Source organism: Phyllostomus discolor, chromosome 1 (genome assembly GCF_004126475.2).
Source record: "Phyllostomus discolor isolate MPI-MPIP mPhyDis1 chromosome 1, mPhyDis1.pri.v3, whole genome shotgun sequence".
Taxonomy (NCBI): Eukaryota; Metazoa; Chordata; class Mammalia; order Chiroptera; family Phyllostomidae; genus Phyllostomus; species Phyllostomus discolor.
In genome coordinates this window covers 57,009,057-57,027,413 of record NC_040903.2, presented here as the reverse complement: position 1 = coordinate 57,027,413, position 18,357 = coordinate 57,009,057, and the positions used below count along the sequence as shown (strand labels likewise).

Genomic DNA, 18,357 nt, shown 5'->3' with positions numbered 1-18,357 from the left:
ACATAATCATGGTGTGTGATCCTTTTATGCACTGTTAAATTCAATTTGCTAGTATTTAGTTGAGGATTTATGCTCATCGGCGATATTGGCCTGTAATTTTCTTTTCTTGTAGTGTTCTGGCTTTAGTATGAGAGGATAATACTGGCCTCATAAAGTGAGTCAAGATGTGTTTCTTCTTCAATTATTTCAAGGAACCTGAGATGTATTGGCCTTTATTCTTCTTTAAATGTTTAGTGGAATTTACTTACCTTGGAAACCATTCTGAGCTTTTCTTTTTTGAAGGTTGTTGATTACTTCTTAAATCTCTTACTCATTATTGCTTTGTTCAGAAACTCTATATCTTCATGATGCAGTCTTGGTAGGTTGTAGGTTTGTAGGAATTATCCTTTTTCTACATTATCCACTTGGTTGGAGTATAATTTTTTATAGTAGTCCCGTAGGACCCTTTGTATTTCTGTGGTATTTTATGATGTATTTTTATTTATAATTTTATTTATTTGAATCCTCTTTTTTTCTTGGTCAGTCTAGCTAACAGTTTGTCAATTTTGTTTATTTTTTCAAAAAAACAACTTAGTTTTATTCATCTTTTCTATTGTCACTCTAGTCTTATTTATTTCTGCTTTATTATTTCTAGTCTCATTTATTTATTATTTTTTTCTTATGCTAATCTGGGGCTTTGTTTGTTCTTTTTCTAGATCCTTGAGACATAAAGTTAGACTGTTTGAGATCATTCTTTTCTCTTAATGTAGGTGTTTATCACTATAAACTTCCCTCTTAGAACTGCTTCATTGCATGCTGCAAGCTTTGGCATGTTGTGTTTCATTTTCATTTCTCTGAAGATACATTTGATTTCTCTTTTGATTTCTTTGATCCACTGGTTGTTCAGGAGTGTGTTGTTTCAATTTCCACATATTTATGACTTTTCCAATTTTTCTCCTATTATTGATGTCACACCCCTATGTCCGGAAAAGATACTTGACATGATTTTAGTTTTCTGAAATTTGTTAAGGCTTGTTTTGTGGCCTAATATATGCTCTATTCTGGAAAATGTCCACATGCACTTGAAAAGAATGTGTATCATGCTGCTATTGGATGGAATGTTCTATACGTGCCTCTTAGGTTCATTCAACCATTTTTAATTGGGTTGTTTCTATGTTGTTGAACTTAAGGAATTCTCTATATACTATGGATATTAATCCTTTATCTTATATCTGACTTGCAAATATCTTCTCCCATTATGTAGGTTGCCTTTTTATTCTAGTGTAGTGTTGTTTGATGAACAAGCTTTTTAATTTTCATGAGGTTCAATTTGTCTATTTTTTTATTTTGTTGCTTGTGCCTTTGGCCCAATATCCATGAAAATATTCATTGCAAAGTCCAATGTCATGAAGCTTCAGTGCTATGCTTTCTTCTAAGAGGTTTTTTTAATTAAAAGTTTTTCAATTAGTTTACATTCAGTGTTATTTTGTATCACTAGTTTCAGGTGTGTCTTCTAAGAGTTCTATGGTTATATCTCTTACATTTAAGTGTCAATTCATTGTGAGCTAATTTTTATATATGGTGTTAGGTGAGGGATAACCCCTTGTTTAAAAAAAAGGAGAAGAACATTATTTTTTATTTCAGAAGTAGCACATATTCATAATAGAAAAATAATGAAGGAATGCAGTCAAAATCTCTTACAATATTTTGGTGCATACAATTATATGTATATAATTTAAACACATTTACTAACTGGAATTTGTTGTTTACATAATTAAAATATGAGCAACTTTCATTTCATTAGAAATTTTCCAATATAATTCTCAATTACATTTAATAATCTATTGTTTACAACTTATTATTGTTACTTATTAAGTAATTTAACAAACCTGTTGTTAGATATCTAAGTTACTTTAAGATTTTGCTATTTAAAAATGCTAATATAAACATCGTTGTGGCTAAATATTTACATATATTTTCATATTATTTTCCTAGGATAATTTCCTAGAAATAGAATTTCTGAGCCCAGGACTATGCCCATTTTAAAAGTTATGATTCTTGCTAGCACATTGCCCTTCAAAAAAGAACCTGTCAATTTATATTCCCCCCAAGGAGTATACAGGGGTGTCTGCTTACCATGCCCTCACTAAACCTAGGGAGTAAAACCTTAAGTGACCTGTATGAATTTGGCACATGGAACCTTTTATTATTATTTTTTATTATTATTGCTCTCATTTGCTCTTTTGATAATTAGCAAAGTCAAGCATTTGATGCTTATCAGGTATTTATAAGTGAAAAATAAAGTCCTTTTTTGTCATGCATACTATAAATGTTTTCTAATATGTATCATTTGCTTTTTAATTTTACCTATGGTATTTACAAGAATACCATAGATAAAATTAAATATTCTATTTTGTGGTAGTCAGAGCTATCATTAATTATTCATTACCTACATTTAGTGCCTTCTATAGAAAGTATTCCCATCCTTAGTACATATTAGCATTAATTTTTCCCATAGAGCCTTTATATTATTATTTTAATAATTGATCTAATAGAAATATGTTTTGATCTATGGTGTTTGAGAGATATGTAATTGTTTAAATTTATTTTTTGCCACATGTCCCAATGCTATGTGAAAGTTAAAAAAAATACTTTAATCACCGATCTGCATATAGTAAATTCATATTAGGCCTGTTCCTAGTCTTTAGTTTTGTTCCACTGATTTCCCTATCTGGCTTTGTTTGCATACTTTTTAATCACACTACAGTTTTACAATGTGTTCTACATTCTGGTAGAGAGAAATTTGTCCCCTGCTTATCCTTGTGTTTGTGTGCTACTTTTAAAAACATGGAATATCCTTATTTATGTTGTTCAGTTAGTTGTACTTCAGAATTATTTCCCCAGGTTCCCACCTCTCCACAACTCCCACTAGGAATCATGTTGGAATTGTGTTTAGAGATTAACTGTATGTATTTACCACATTGTTTTCTCACCAAAAACATGATGTAGCTTTCTGTTTATCCAAACCTTTTTTGCATCCTTTGCTAAAAATCTATTTTTCTTTGTCTTCCTTTTTAATTTTTGAACATATTTTACTAGTTTGTCCTGGTAAGGGAAAAGACTTTATCGGGTTACAAACTAGGCAAAGTGAGAACTTGCACTTTCACTCCAGCTTTGGTGCGATCTCAAATCTTTAAACAACAGTAAGCAAAGTTCTGTTTCTAAGGTAAACCCTATGCTAGCCAGCTCTAAGAATCATGTGGTCTTTGGAAGAAAACCTTTCTATATAAATCATACATCCTTATAGACAAATAAGATTTAGTTTCAATTTGAGCTCACTGTTTATCTCATTACACATGTTGAAAAAGACCTGTTAGAAACAACAGTAAAAAGTTTCTTCATGTTTTATACGAATAGGTGTACACATCAGGTAATAACTGGAAGAAAAATCAAGTTTCTATTAACACAGGCTGTCAAGCAACTGTAAAATCTTAGTTACCACTATGCTATTTTATTTGAGGTATTGGATTCAGAATATACACTAAGAGTAATACAAATAAATCCCCAGTTTTCTAAGCTAAAGAATGGAAAAGACTACTACAAAGAGGCCATCTTTCAATTTTAACTGCCCTGTTTACTTTCCACAATCAAAAGTCGTGTTCCAATTTTCATAAAGCTCTAAAGCCTTTGGAGACACACTGGGTCGCCCAGCTGACAGCTAGTGGCCAAGTCATGGGGTTGGAGGGATTGAGCAAAAAAGGAAAAAGGACTCAAAGACATGGACAATAGTGTGGTGATTGCTGGGGGAGGGGGGTACAAGGGGACTTAAGGTAATATAAAAAATACAATAAAGATTAAATTTTTTAAGAAAAGAGTATAAAGGGGTTTTGAGACTAAAAATAAAGTAAAATAAATAGAATAAAATAAAATAAAATAAAATATCATTTTCAAAATCAATGCCAGCTGTCGGTGGAACTTGATCTGGTGTTACTGTGGCCACACTGGCAATCTGTAAACTATGAATGGGACCAAGGGGGACCTCTCTGCATAGCTGTGTCATGTTGGCCCCCAAGAACCCTTCTAATCGCTGCACAGTCAGCTCAGTGTCCTCCTCACAGAGGCAACCCTGCTCCCTGGACATCAGAAAATTACCTTCTTTCTCCTGCATAACTTCTGGGAGGGGAATGCAGAGCCTTTTCACCAGCCTCCTCCAGTAGCTTCATGATTTCCTGAGAGCAACTGGTTGCTCCCACCACTAGCATACGATCTTCAGAAGACAAGGCTGTTCCAGCTAACTGAACTAGAAACTCAGTTTTTATCCTCCTGGAAGACTCATGCTCACCATCCCCCACTGAGATAACAGGGAATCATTTTCATCAATAAATATCACAGTTAGCTGCTGACATCTTGCAACAGCAAACAATGTGCAAGGACCACTTTCTCACCCTTGCGTACTGACTTAGAGGTCAGAGGAGGCAGAGATACTGAAATGGTCCTCCCCCACTCCCCGCCCCCCCCCCAACCCCAACTGACTAACAACACAGTTGCCAATCAATGTTTTTCCAGTCCCAGGAGGACCAAAGAGCAGAATTCATTTCTGGGGTTCTCATAAACCAGTGAAGATGTCTAGCCTCATCATGGGCCACACAACTGTCTCCTTTATTATGGCTTTGGAAAACTCTACCCTGCAACATCTTCCCAGTTCATGAGGGGCTCAGGGTCCATAATCTATTCATAATCAGTTCAATCATGTTTGGTTCCAAGTTCTTCAGACACTCCACTGGATGTGCTGGTTCTGTGGGTCCAGTGCCGTCAGGCTTATGCTGCACGCCCCCCCCCCCCCATTCAGATCCCTCTGCCCATCTTGCTTAGGTATAAGAGGAACAAACTTTCCAAATACTCCTCACGATCGACTGGCTCCCAAAGACCTTTTACATACCCTATGAAGACCCTGATGCACAGAGTGCTGATCTACTCTCCATAATCCCTCTTTTGCAGTTTTAAAAGTTTCCAGGCTGCTTTCTTCTCTTTGGCCATTATCTTCTGTTTTACTAACAGCCTTGTTCGGGATCGTGGTGGAAAGTGCATCGGTGGTGCCAAAACCATAAAAGCTTTCTTTTCCCAAGGACACAAAACCGAGTGGATGAGAACAAACACATTCAGTCAGTCCTAAACTGGCTTTCGGAGAGCTGTTGCCATCCTTTCTGACAATTCAAAGTAATGGTGTGGCTGGAATTTTGCAGCAGCTAATTCACCAAAAGGTGTTGAGAATGTGGGACACGCCCTTGGGGTGTTTGTCACCACAGAAGACTGGGCATTCTAAAGGCTGCTCTCTGGGATGTTTTGGGTCCTATCCTTACCATGAGCTGGGTTGTTCAATGGATCACTCCCCTCAAAACCATCACAAAGACAATGGCTTCTTTGTGGATTACAATTGATGTCCTAGCAGGTGCCAACAGGAAGTCTTTGAACTTTTTGCCAGCCCGCATCATATCTTTGTGAACAGCCAAGCTCTGCTCACTTAGGAAAGGCTGGTAGAATTACTATAGGTTCAGCAGGGCCAGTGAACACAGGTGACCAGTCACCGATGACTCAAGCACCCCATACCTGACCATTTAGATGCCTGCCTAGAGGCTACACTCTCCAGTAGTATTCTCCTTTTGGTAAGAGAGTTAGCTTTCTCCTTCAGAGCCAGGGAAGGTGCCATGAATCTGGGTCCAAAGTCCACACACAACATAATCCATGAGTTTCACCCTTCCCCACAAAGAGAAGGATTTGTTGGCAGCTCTAGCTGGCATTGTGGGATTTTTCAGAGGCAACTTTATGAAGTTATTTGACCCTTTAGCATCATGTGACTTTTGAAAGGCTATTGCTAATCAGGAATTTTAATTCAAAACAGGAACATTCAAAGCAGCAGTCTGTTTCAAGAGTCGTCACTTGAATGGTAGTCCTGTCTTACACACTAACAGCTAACAGAGAGCAGCGCTACAAAGCATCAGTCACAACTTGATTTTGAGCCTAAAGGCTGGATGTGTAAACGTTAAAGATAACTCTTTGCTATGGAAATACTTTTAGAACAGACACAGAGGATGCAACAGCTGCCTTCCAAAGCTGTCCTGCATCAAGAGATGCTTCTCTGGAAAGGCCAGAACTGGCCAGGCAGCCCCTAATCCTCAGAATGGCCCGCTGGTTGTCTCCCAGTGTGCACACCGCCCCCCCACCCCCAGCACATGGGCAGGCAGGGGACACTCAGTGCCACATCTGGAGCTCCTTCTGCTTGTGGCCCTAAGCCATGATGGCTCAAAGCCATGGGTAACATGAAAACTATTTGGCTTACTTGGCTTACTTAGTATGTTATACAATTATTTAAATGCCTACCAGGTTAAAACTTCATTTCTAAAGCAGTATTTCTTGGAGCTAGGACTACTCGCTTCTGAATCACCCTGGGTGCTTATTAGAAATGCAAATTCCTATGCGTGCCTGTCTACGAACCATGTTATTATCTCCCATGATGGAATGTAAGTCCTGGAGAGTAGAAACTGGACTGTTTTACCCAGGTACCCCAGCACCCCTAACAGTGTTTAGCATATAGCAAGTAAGTGCTCAGTAAATCCTTGTGGGATAAATTAATTCCAGGTGCTATAATTGACCTACTAAATCCAAATCCCTAAAAGCAGAGCCAAAGAATTTGCACTTCAAAGATGTGCACTGGTGTTTTTATGCACCCTATATTTTAAGAGCCATTCTTCTAAAGTAATTCAGCCAATTATAAGATAAAGGGAAAGATAAAAAGTTTTGTCTCCCAAGGATTCCACACTAGTCGTCTGATTAGAGAGTGAGGTAGAATGAACGTATTCATATCATCCTTGGGTTAAACTTTTGTCACACACCTCCCGTGAATGGTGATCTGCCACCTGCAGCACACCAGGCTCTGGGTTCCTAAGTGGACAAAGCAAAGATGGGTGTGGAAGGCAGAGTGCCTTGGTCTTAGAGAGACGGGTTCTGCTCTGTCAAAAGCCGCACCCACCACCTTCCACTGTGCAAAAACCAAACATGTGGACTTGATTACAATGGTCCCTCTTATCCACAGTTTCACTTATCCACAGTCAACCATGATTCAAAACATTAAATGGAAAATTCCAGAAGTAACCCATAAGTTTTAAACTGTGCGCTGTTCTGCTGAGTAGCGTGATGAAATCCCATGCTGTCCTGCTCTATCCCATCCGAAACATAAATTAGCCCTTTGATCAGCGTCTCCACGCTGTAGATGCTCCCTACCCATTAGTCCTTAGTAGCCATCTCGGTTATCAGATCGACTCTCACAGTATCATAGTACTGATGTTCAAGTCACCCTTACTTAACTTAATTACAGCCCCAAAGTGTAAGGGTAGTTAGGTTGACAAGGCAGATGCCAAAGAGAAGCCGTAAAGTGCTGCCTCTAAGGGAAAAAAGTGAGTACAGAAGAATAAGATGTTTTCAGAGAAAGAAAGAGAAAGACCACAATCACTTAATTTTTTTGTATGGTATATTGCTTAATGGTTCTATTTTATTATTACTTATTTATCCCTTACTGTGCCTAACTTATAAATTAAACTCTCCTATAGGTATGCATGTACAAGAAAAAACACAGTACATATATATAGGGTTCATACTATCCACTGGGGATCTTGAACTGTATCCCCCATAGATAAGGGGGGGGAGTACAGTGTAGGACAAGCCTGCCCCTTCCTGCCACCCCACAGCTCACCGATATGGAAATGGAACTGACTAGCTGTTCATTACTGCTTTCCTGGAAGGCTTGACTGATACCTCTGATAAGATTTATCTTATCTAAAAGATTTCAATTATTTCCTATATGTTTGGCCCTTTGAGTTTGTGCTGGAAGCTTGGCATTTTATTTGTAGTTACAACCAGCCTTTTATGAGCTTTTGACCTTGGGTAGTCACTTCACCTCTCTGGTCTGTTTACTCATTTGAAATATGAGCTGATTGAACTCGAATCAGGTCTTGAGCCTCTTTCAATTCTAACATACCCTAATCTGTGACACTTTACTGCCCCAGTTTAACAAAACATCCAGATGTGATTAGATGAGCAGATAGCAATCCTCAAGCTAGTCTGCCTCAAACTCTCCAAGGCAGAGGTGACTAGTTTGGGTAGACTAGGTAAAATTTGGGATTTGCAACCAATTCCAAGGAATTCTGTCTCTCAGTTTCTATGTATTAGGAAATTACTACAGTGATTTTAATGTGCTTATATAAAAGATAAATATAACTTTAAATAAAAAGTGCTTATATAAAAAGATAAATATAGAACTTTATATAAAAGATAAATATCAGAATTTCCTCTGAAATGTGAACATTTGTGTATAGCAGCCTCCAGGACAATGTGTTTTAGCAGAGCCTTCTCTAAGAAAGGTGAAAATCACTACTTTGAGGGTTATTCTCCAGCCAAGCTGTGAAGAGAGAAATTTAGGGAGTGAGATGCCCTCTCCAACACCCTCTCTTTGCATTCCCTCTGTCCCTCCTTCTGTCCCCATCACACAGAAGTTCCCCCAAGGGGGGGCTGCTCTGAATTGTACATTTAATGCCCTTTGTTCCCTAGCACCCTCACTAACTAATAACTGCTAACTTGTTCATTACCTTGGCCTGGTCATTGTACTTTAGCTGACTTTCTTTTGAAAACAGCTTCACATCGATCAGTGGTTCTCGGTGCCTTCAGGCCTAATGTCTGTTTATAGTCCAGCTATTCCGGAACACCTCCTTTGTTAGCCTGAAGTGAAAATTGTAGAAAATATAACTTACCTTCTCACAACATAATGCCGAAATTATGTTTTCAAACAGAGTAATGTTAGCAAAGTAATTAATAATATTTCAATATGCAAAAATTTTGGCAAGGCCACCCTGGAAGATATAATGAAGCAGCCCAATGCTTGCTCTGCATCTAGAATCACAGGGCAGCCACGGATGGACAATTGAGCTGGTGACAAATACTAATAACCTGCCTGCTGTTCACTAAATGCAGGTAGCATCCCACCACCATTTACTATTATAACCTCCACCCCATAATTTATTTTTCCAAATTGCCTTTAAAAAAAAAAAAAAAACCTAGATCAAGGCCCTTGATGTGAAAAACTTAGCCAGTTTAGCAACCTCAGGAGAGGCATGCGGGTGTAGAGACAACTCACTGCCTCCAGTGCCCCTGCCAGCATGGTCTGCCCTTTGCCTGCTCTGTCCCAGATTTCTTATGATGGGAATGTCACAATACATAATAACAATCCCAACAACAAGAGCTAACATTTATTGAATGTTTCCCATATGCCAAGCACTTTTTAAAGAATTTTGCATTTATTAACTCATTTAATCCTCACAACTCCATGAATAACATTATTAGCACTATGTTCTAGGGATGATAATCATAGGCACAGGGAAATTAAGGAACTTGACTTAGGAACAATTTAAGGAAATTAAAGAACATCTAGCTTCTTGGAGAAATCCACTCATCTGGCTATTACAGTGATGGGGTTTTGTAGTAAGCAAAGCACTGTCTGTGTTTTTACTTTAGGAAAGAAACATTGCAGGGATAAAAGGATGTTCCTCTCTCCAGTCCTGTCTACCTATCTGTTTTAACTTGGAGCCCATGAGTTCTTGTCCTGCTTTATGTGTTTAGCAGTTAGAATGCAATTAGGTAGCTTTTGGGCTTAATATTTCATTCAAATGCTTCAGAATGGATTTTCTCTTCTTGGTATTTTGTCTGTAGGTCATTCATTAGAAGATTTGGAATACAAATCTTTTTCTGCATCCTCCCTCCATTGCTAAATGTCTTACTCCAAAGCAGCCTTGTTTTAATGAATTAAGAGGACAAACTAAAAGCAGGGTCTGGGCAGAGTAGAAGGACCAATGACTGTTCTGACAGTGCAGTGTGGTCAGGAGCCCCCAGAACCTGCCAGAAATTATAGCCCTGACTCATTTGGGGAGGAAATGCATTTTTTCCCGAAAAGAGGCAAGGAGTTATTTAAACTGACCATTATTACCAATGGTTTAGGGTTGGACTTTTACTCTCATGTGGCCACACATCAAAGATAAAAAAGTACATTATTCAAGTCAAATCTATAATATATTTATTTTTCCTTTCAGGGGAAAAATGATCCCATCTGATCTCGAAAGAAGGATCCTTGAAGTCAAACAAAAAGTAAGTTTTTGTGGGGAGCTTTATGCTGCCCATGGCAAGCTAAGGGTACAAATTTATATTCCTGCCCAGTGGAGAACAGACTTTGGTTTTATTTTTAAAAAGAAGACCCCAGCCTCAACCTCCCAGCTTTAATTAGAATATGAAATTTTGCACCCAGTCATTCTTTATTTCTCTGAGTTGTAGGCTCTGCTTTAGAAAGATCTAAGTTGCTAAATAAATAACATACACAATAATGTTGTAAGAATTTCCAAAGCATTTTTCTTCTTATGTGATGAGATTTGGAATTAAGTGGAAACATTTGAAAGATCATTTTCACAAGTGGAAAATACCAGAGTGCTAATGCGGCATGTGAGTTACTGGTATGGCATTATTTGAAAGGAGTCATTTTTCCTGCCTGGACACATGCTGATATGACCGGCTCTCCCAACATCTTATTTTTCAGGAGCAATTTAGAACTCTTTTTAGAGGTAGCAAGTTCTGAAGACCTGCTAGAGACCCCCACAAAGCTCTGGAAAGTCATTTACACAGATGGTTCACACGCCAGAGAGCTTGTTTTTAAAATTCTCTTAGTTTAACTTTTACCGGATATAATATATAGTTCCTAGTTCCATGCTGTAACACATGCATCTGATTATTATGAACTCGGGAATAAATTTTGTTATGACCTTTTCCCTCACACAAACTGGCACACAAATTCCCCCTTGTTCTTGTACTTGTACTGGAACTGCTTCTTATAACGTAAATCACATATTAAACTTTGCTGCCACCTACAGACTGCCTCTGTAACGTCATGTTACATCATGGGGAGTAACATGTTCATCCAATCTGAGACATTCTTTGGACTTCTTTCAGCAGCCATGTATTATTTCAGTCAATTTCACTGAGCCAGGGCCAGGCAGACAGAGAACTACTAAGATGGACAAAAGCCATGGCTATTGTTTAGCTCATGTGTATCCTCTTCTCTAAGACTCCAAACACGTTATCTGAGGATTTTCCAAATAGGAGTAATGGGCTGTAATTCCTCCTCTTTGTCCTCTTTTCTGCTTATTTATTAGGTTCAGAGGGCCTGTTATGAAAAAGGAAGACTAAAAAGTCAGCAAAAGGGGCTGGGGAGGCCAGAAAATCTCCCTGGAATATATAAATGGCCTGTAGGCACTACAAAGCTTATTTACCTCTGGGTCCAATGTAGCCTCTTCAGAGAACCAGAATATCTTCTCTTAGGGCACCTGCAGGTCCAGCAGAATGGCCTGGAGAACTCAGATCCTGGAGTGTGAATATTGCTCCTACCAGGCTTCAAGTTTCAATAACCCTTCTGATGGCTCCAAAATGCACATGTGTATGATAGGGGAAGAGTGTCCACTGTTTTTGTCAGCTATGTCAAAGAATGCTTGATCACCTGTTTTACATACGTGGGGCTTTCTCGTTTGCATAGGGATTTGTTCCTTTCCTTGTGAGCGCCACGGCTGGGACCACCGTGTATGGAGCATTTGATCCCCTCTTAGCTGTCGCTGATATTTGCAAGAAGTATAAGATCTGGATGCATGTGGATGTAAGTATCCCCTCGGGCCTGCCACTAACCTGTCCTTGCACGTTTTTCACCTGGGGCTCATGGAATGAAATTTGTGTCTCACACTCTCTCTTTTACTTTAGGAGCTTATTTTCAAATGGTAATATTTCAGCTTTTAAAGAGTGCAAAGACAAAACAGGACACAACTCACACAGTATACAACATTCACTGTAAGCAATCTCAGGCTGATAATGCCTTAATGTTCCCAACATGATAATATTCTTATTTCTTTGACCAGTACCCAAGCGGAGCACTTAGTTCTCAATTCATTGAGCTATAATGTCCTATGTACATACACAGAGTCACACACATAAAGAGCTTACTTCCCTGCAAGCATGACCAAAAGGGTAAATAGGAATTGCATTTATACAGGAAACCCAAAGAGTAAAAAACCCAACTCAAGTCAGTTATTTGTATACATTGAATGGGAAGCAAACTTGACAATTTGCTAAGAAATACCTACCATCAAATTTCCCATTTCTTAGCTTGATCAGCTAAGAAGATAAACTATATGTGAAGGTTTTGACTCCAGGCTCAGTCACATTAAAAAAAACAAATGGAGTCATGCCAGGAAAACATTTTCAAATGAAAAACTATCCATTTTTAAAACAAATTGCAGGTATTTAAATTTAGGCCAGCATTTTTCAAAGTGCAGCTTAAAGATTAGCTGCTATCTGCAAAATGTCAATGATCCACAATGAGATGAGGTGTTGTACCAAATTATCACTAAGCACAACATCTGGTACAGACAGCTGACCTTTCTGATTGCAAGGCTTTCTTTCTCAGTGAAGGAAGCATAAGCTGGTTTACACTCTGGTGTGAGAATGTTGGTGAGTAGCACTGGCTTTCGATCATTTTGGCTCTATGATAAGTATTCAGAGCAAATTAATTCCCCTTTCTTTAGGAGCAGAAAATGTCCACTGGCTAAGCTGGTTAATTTCTATTATTCCAGAGATGTCTGCCTAGCCATTACTAACCTTCTTGTCCTTCCCTGATTTATAACGTGACTTATACCAAAGATTCCATCATTCTATACACAAAGACACTGAGCAAAGGTTGAAGAACTTCACTTGTTCAGTGACCTGGTCTTGGAACGGGGGAGTCTGTCAAACCTTGCTAGCAGATTCAGGAAGAAATTGCCCCGACAGATTTACCAATAGCAGCTTCTGTGTGTCCTAAGCCAGCAAATGCCGCAGTCTCTCTTTCCTCTGGGATCTGTAACTGCAATAGAGCTGGGGGCAAACAAGTGTATTAGCTTTCTCTGAAACATATCAAGCTTACCACTTATTTTTATTCTCTTTAATGTTTATACGTTCTATAATTAAGCTAGAAAAAAATCTTAAATATTACGCATTTGGAAAACTGGGTGATTTTTGAAACTGTAAAAGAACCAAAATTACAACAAAGAAGAAAAAAGCAATCATACCCTAACAGTTTTTTTCCCTTTAAAATTATCCCAGGAATATTTTTATTAACACCCACAAAGAATGTTAATATTTTCTAATGAATCTCCTCCTTGACATCTGTTTTTAAAGATGACTATACCAATTCAAATCTTAAAACTTGAAAATAAATTTTTAAGGGACATGTTCTAATTGCTCAACTAAGTGACTAGTACAAACCTTTCCTGCTTGCTTTTCTGTTGTTGTTCATTTATTTGACAGAGAGCTTAGCTTATCCAAAATTACACAGGAGTGAAATCGGGTTATAAAGTTGCTTCCTCTCTCTGGAATCATCCAGACTTGTCGAAACAGTTTCCCTTGCACCTGGGAAGATGTTTAAAGAGTCCCCAGCCCATGTCCTCCACTCTAAACTGTGGAGATAACAGGGTTTCTCTTTCTGAGGTGATGAGCTTCACTTGGCCTAAGATGGGCTGTGGGGAGAACTTGGCTCTTTCTCATGCAGACTGAGGAAACACAGTCCCAGTCTGGCTCCTTACACCATATAAATGCAGATGGAGTCTGAGACTTTAGAACAATAGCCCCCACAATTTAAACTTTGAAAATCTAGTGCTAGACATAAGTGGCCAACCCTCTAAGTTGCCTGGGGTCAAGGAGACTCTTTCTCGATGTTTTGAAAGACACCAAACTATAGAGATCTGGGCAATGAGAAACAACTACCTTTTTCCTTGTACAATCTTTTTCAGGCCGCTTGGGGCGGGGGATTGCTGATGTCCCGGAAACACAAGTGGAAACTGAGTGGCGTGGAGAGGTACACACGTTTTTCTTGTTCACAAAGTGTGAAGTGTGAAGTGTGAAAGCTATCTGTGAAAAGCACCCAGTTTTCAAGAACTGTTGGTACACAGGTGAGCCCATTCTGTGCGCTGCTCGTGTGCCTTGCCGTGTGTGGTCATACATGTGAATATTGTGTGTAATGAGAAAAGAAATCAAAGCCTGTGTCAAAGGACCCAAGTGGAATGTCTCTCAAACACAGAGATTGCCACCTGGGGCCCATGGTTCACCAAAGCAATCGGGAATAACCTCCCTGGGATCTCTGGACCAACCACCAGAATCGTTTACACCTGCAGGCACTCCACAGTTTTCTAGGGAGGAGACCTGTGGCTTTTGGGTTCCATAAAGGATGATATCCACTGCTTTAAAGAAACCAGTAAATAATTTAGCAAAGCAAATAAGCACTTTGTAATTTATGTTGGGTTTGGGTTTAATATGGTCACTTTACTTAAAGTGGAACATGCCTTTATCCCCATGTTAATTTTTTTCTGATATAACTCTGATGGGGCAAAGTACCCTCTATTCAGAAACTAAGCAGTAAATCATTGAGAAAGCTATAAAACACACACAAAAAAGCTATTTGATTAGTGTAAAGTATATTCAGATCCAACAGAAAAAGAAAAAAATTACAGAATGCAGCCCTGGCTGGCATAGCTCAGTGGATTGAGCACGGGCTGTGAACCAAAGCATCACAGGTTTGATTCCCAGTCAGGGCACATTCCTGGGTTGTAGGCCACAGCCGCCAGCAACTGCACATTGATGTTTCTCTCTCTCTCTTTCTCCCTCCCTTCCCTCTCTAAAAATAAATAAATAAAACCTTTTAAAAAATTACAGAATGCTACGCCAGCCTCGGGTGCTGGACCATGTGTGGAGCAGGAGCTCAGATTTCACTGTTTCCCATCATGACGTGATGGGTCAACTGTGTTTGTGAGCTCTGACACTCCAGGCCACAGAGAAGGCCTTAATTCATCGGAGGCTGCCAGATTCTCAGCACACCCTGCCAAGGAGCCAGATGCTGCCCAGGGGAAGCTTCCCACTGGCTCTGCTCCTAGACAGCTTGGCACAGTTTCTGTTCCAGGATGGGGAGAAAAGCGGATGGCACCTGGGAGCATCTGTCAGCACTGGTCATGCAGAGCAGCCAGGCCAAAGAGAATACACAGGGTGTGCTGCATGATGCCAGGCCCGCTCACACCCGGATAATCTCTGAGTGTGGGAAGAGGAGGTGGAGTTACTGAGGCAAAGTCAGGGGCTCCTGCCTAACCAGTGAAAAGAAGACCGAAAGACACGAGATAGACCACCTAAGGGCCCCTCCAACTGGATTGCTGTGCCTGAGCCAGCTGCCCTTGCTCTGACTGCAGGTACCTGTGCAGTGGGAGTGGATGAGGACAGGCCTGTCCCCTTCCCACACTGAGCCAGTTCTAGTCTCTGCTTCTGGTCCTTGAGGGATTCTCACAGGCCCAGCCCCTTTTGTCATGAAGGTCCGCATGACAGCTGAAGCTTCAGGAGGTGGCAATGAACTGAGTGGGAAGACAATGAACAAAAGTGAACAATGTAGAAGGTGCCCGTTTAGATGACTAGGACAGGAATTAAATTTGTGTGCTTGAGACAGAGGTGTCCTGTGCATGGTACCTTCTCCACTTTGAGTTTCTTTTTTAACTGGCACAACAAGTGAGCATCTGTTATTCTACCTTTATGCCACCTGGGACTCCAAGTGCTGACACCCACACAGCACCCTACGCTAACAATTACTTGAAAACTGCTAAATTACCTCCCCTGGGCCTTGGAGAAATGCACACCCACACACCTTTGTAGTAAAGACAGTTATTTGAGAGCAAAGCTTAGAACACTTAGCATGGAACAGAGAGTCCACTGTAATTGCCACAATTCTTGGAACTGCATTATAACTAACTACTAAAGGGAACAGCCAGCTATGAAGCCCTAAAAAGAGGAACTGATGATGTTCTGTTTTGAGCAGAACCCCCTTCACCATCCATTTACCCAAGAGTACCCAACTTGCTGACTTAGCAGCAAAAGGCCCACTGTCTTTGATGAATAAGGCTGTGGGGCCCATGGAAACCACTGTGCATGGTGTGCATGGGCACAAATTTAGAAAAGAAATTGGCCTCACTTGGGGTATGTTTTCCCAAGCATTAGGACTCATGCTAAAGTGGAGGAAATCCATAGCTGAATACTGTCCCCAAATCCAGAAATTTCCCAGTGGTCAAAGGGATCCCAGAGTGCTATACTCATAACAAAATGCCACAAGCTCCCAGAGTCCTGCCTGGTGTCCCCTTAGAGAACCAACCAAATTTTCAAAGAGCCACTTCCTTCCTCAATAGCACTGTCCAAATGTCTAGAGGTGGAGTCACTGAGAGGGTGTGCCAGGAGCACTGATACTCCAAAGTCTGTTTCTATGCACTGTGAACTGATTCTTGTAACCCTCCCGCAGCATGCTGCTGCTCACCTATGATAGCCCACCGCTATGGTCCACTCACCAGGCTTTCTGGCCCAGCTGAAGGTTCCTGCACAGTGTCTTCCCCACCACCAATTACTACCCTCACTCTCACTCTGAGAGCCATGGGTTCTGCAATTCAAGTCAGCAGTTATAGGACCTGTGCCAGCTGCAGGCTCAGTGAGGGCACAGAGATGAATAGGATAGGAAGCCTGTCTTCAAGGGGCTGAGAATCTAACAAGGCAGACTAACAACCAACAATGGATTAAAATTCAAGGCAGGGGAAGTAAAGGCCCAAGGGACAGACAAGAGAGCTCTTTGGAGGGCACCAAGGAGGGAATGATTCCTCCTAGGGGTGGGCATTGGAGCTTTAGCAGGCAGAAGTGGAAGGACATTGAGGTGATGAGAAGGCACATGCAGGTTTGAAAGGATCCTTGGAGAATGCTCAGATGAGTTTTTTGGAGACTGAGATGGAGTCATGGCAGTGCTCAGAAAGCTGGTGGAGTGCCCACAGGTCCTGCCTAGTGTGCCTCAGTGGAGGGCCTGCTCGCAGAGCCATGTTGGCTTGGCTCTGAGCTGAGAATCACCGCCATGCAAGCCACTTATTCCACATGGAGAGCATTATGTTTCTTGGGCTAGGAGAAAAGCTGGAAAAGCCTGCTATAGCAGCCATAGCATCACAAGTTTTGGGAGCTGGATGTGTGGGAGGAAGATGGTGCGAGGAACTGAAGCACAGAAGATCAGAGGAGAAAGATGAGGTCTGGAAGGAAGAGGAGGCACAAGTGAATGAGTTCTTCAGGGTCTGCTGAGTTTGAGGTGCAGATGAGGGTACAAGGCTATGTCTGAAAACAGCCCTAGGGGACTCAGTTCTCTCCAAGTTGTGGAAAATCACAGACACATGTCTGGATCCCATGGCAAAACATTTAGAAATAAACCCGAGGCTGTCTTTTATAAATTGCCCACATTTCTCTGTAAGTGAAGCCTGTGTGATTGAATCACTCTGTGCAGCTTTCTGCCCTCCTTATGAGGCAGCCCCTCTGGAACAGAGGCAGGACAATGATAGGCAGCTGTGGACCTGGGCACTTTCTACTCTAAAAAGATACACTGGCCTCTTCTCCAGGCAGAGAAATGGAGAAGAGCTGTTTTCTTCTCTGTAGAAGTCATTACTGACGCAGCCGAGCTTTCTCAGGATTAGGTGTATAGCTGTAGAATTACAGAATATTCTATAATACATACCCAGTGTCACAATGCTCATAAACGATAGAGTTGAAATTAATAGCAAAAGCCAAACTTCTGGTGTATCAGACACAGTTATAAGCACTTTTACTAAGACCCAAACCATTTAATATCATTCTATTTACAGACAAGGAAATCTAGGCACAGAGAATAACTTGCTCAAGATCACACAGCTAGGGCGTGGTAGAACAGGGGCGCAAATGCAGGCCATCTGGCTCCCAAGCTTGCCTCCCTTAGTCACTATTACCTACTGCTTAGAGCCCAAGTTTCTTGATTCTGGTCCTGAAGTCATGTAGTCCTCTTTCCAGGGGTAGTATCCATCTGGCCATGAACTGCCTAAGCTTCTTGCCTCAATCCCAGTGCAGAAGAAGAGTTGGACTATTCACCGATCCAGATAAGATCCCAAGCCAGCAAGAGTTCTTGCCGAGCCTGCTATTCACCAAAGAGATGAATGAATGAGATATTTCCCAGCTTCTCATTTCTCCTCAAGCTTTTTGTACCTCGGTGCTGGGAGCAGGGAGATCCCAAGTCTGTTGTTCAGCCGGAGGGGCAGCAACCCACAGCAGCTGCTGTGGTTGGTACTGCTATTTCCTCCTCCTGTGAGTCTGTTTACACCAAGGTCGCATTCAGTTTCTCAGATATGCACAGGGACTCACCGGCCTGAAAAGCAGGTAACGTGAACAGTAGGGACTCACTGGAACAGC

The 18,357-nt window shown here is 40.8% G+C and overlaps 1 protein-coding gene across 1 annotated transcript in view; it reads left to right on the top strand.

Annotated features, from left to right (window-relative positions):
* GAD2 (glutamate decarboxylase 2) overlaps positions 1 to 18,357 on the top strand; it is a 75,153-nt gene that overhangs the window by 36,233 nt on the left and 20,563 nt on the right. The window contains exons 9-11 of the mRNA XM_036023057.1: positions 10,113 to 10,167; positions 11,600 to 11,716; positions 13,881 to 13,945. Coding sequence (XP_035878950.1) covers positions 10,113 to 10,167; positions 11,600 to 11,716; positions 13,881 to 13,945 — 237 coding nt within the window. The remainder of the gene's footprint in view (positions 1 to 10,112; positions 10,168 to 11,599; positions 11,717 to 13,880; positions 13,946 to 18,357) is intronic.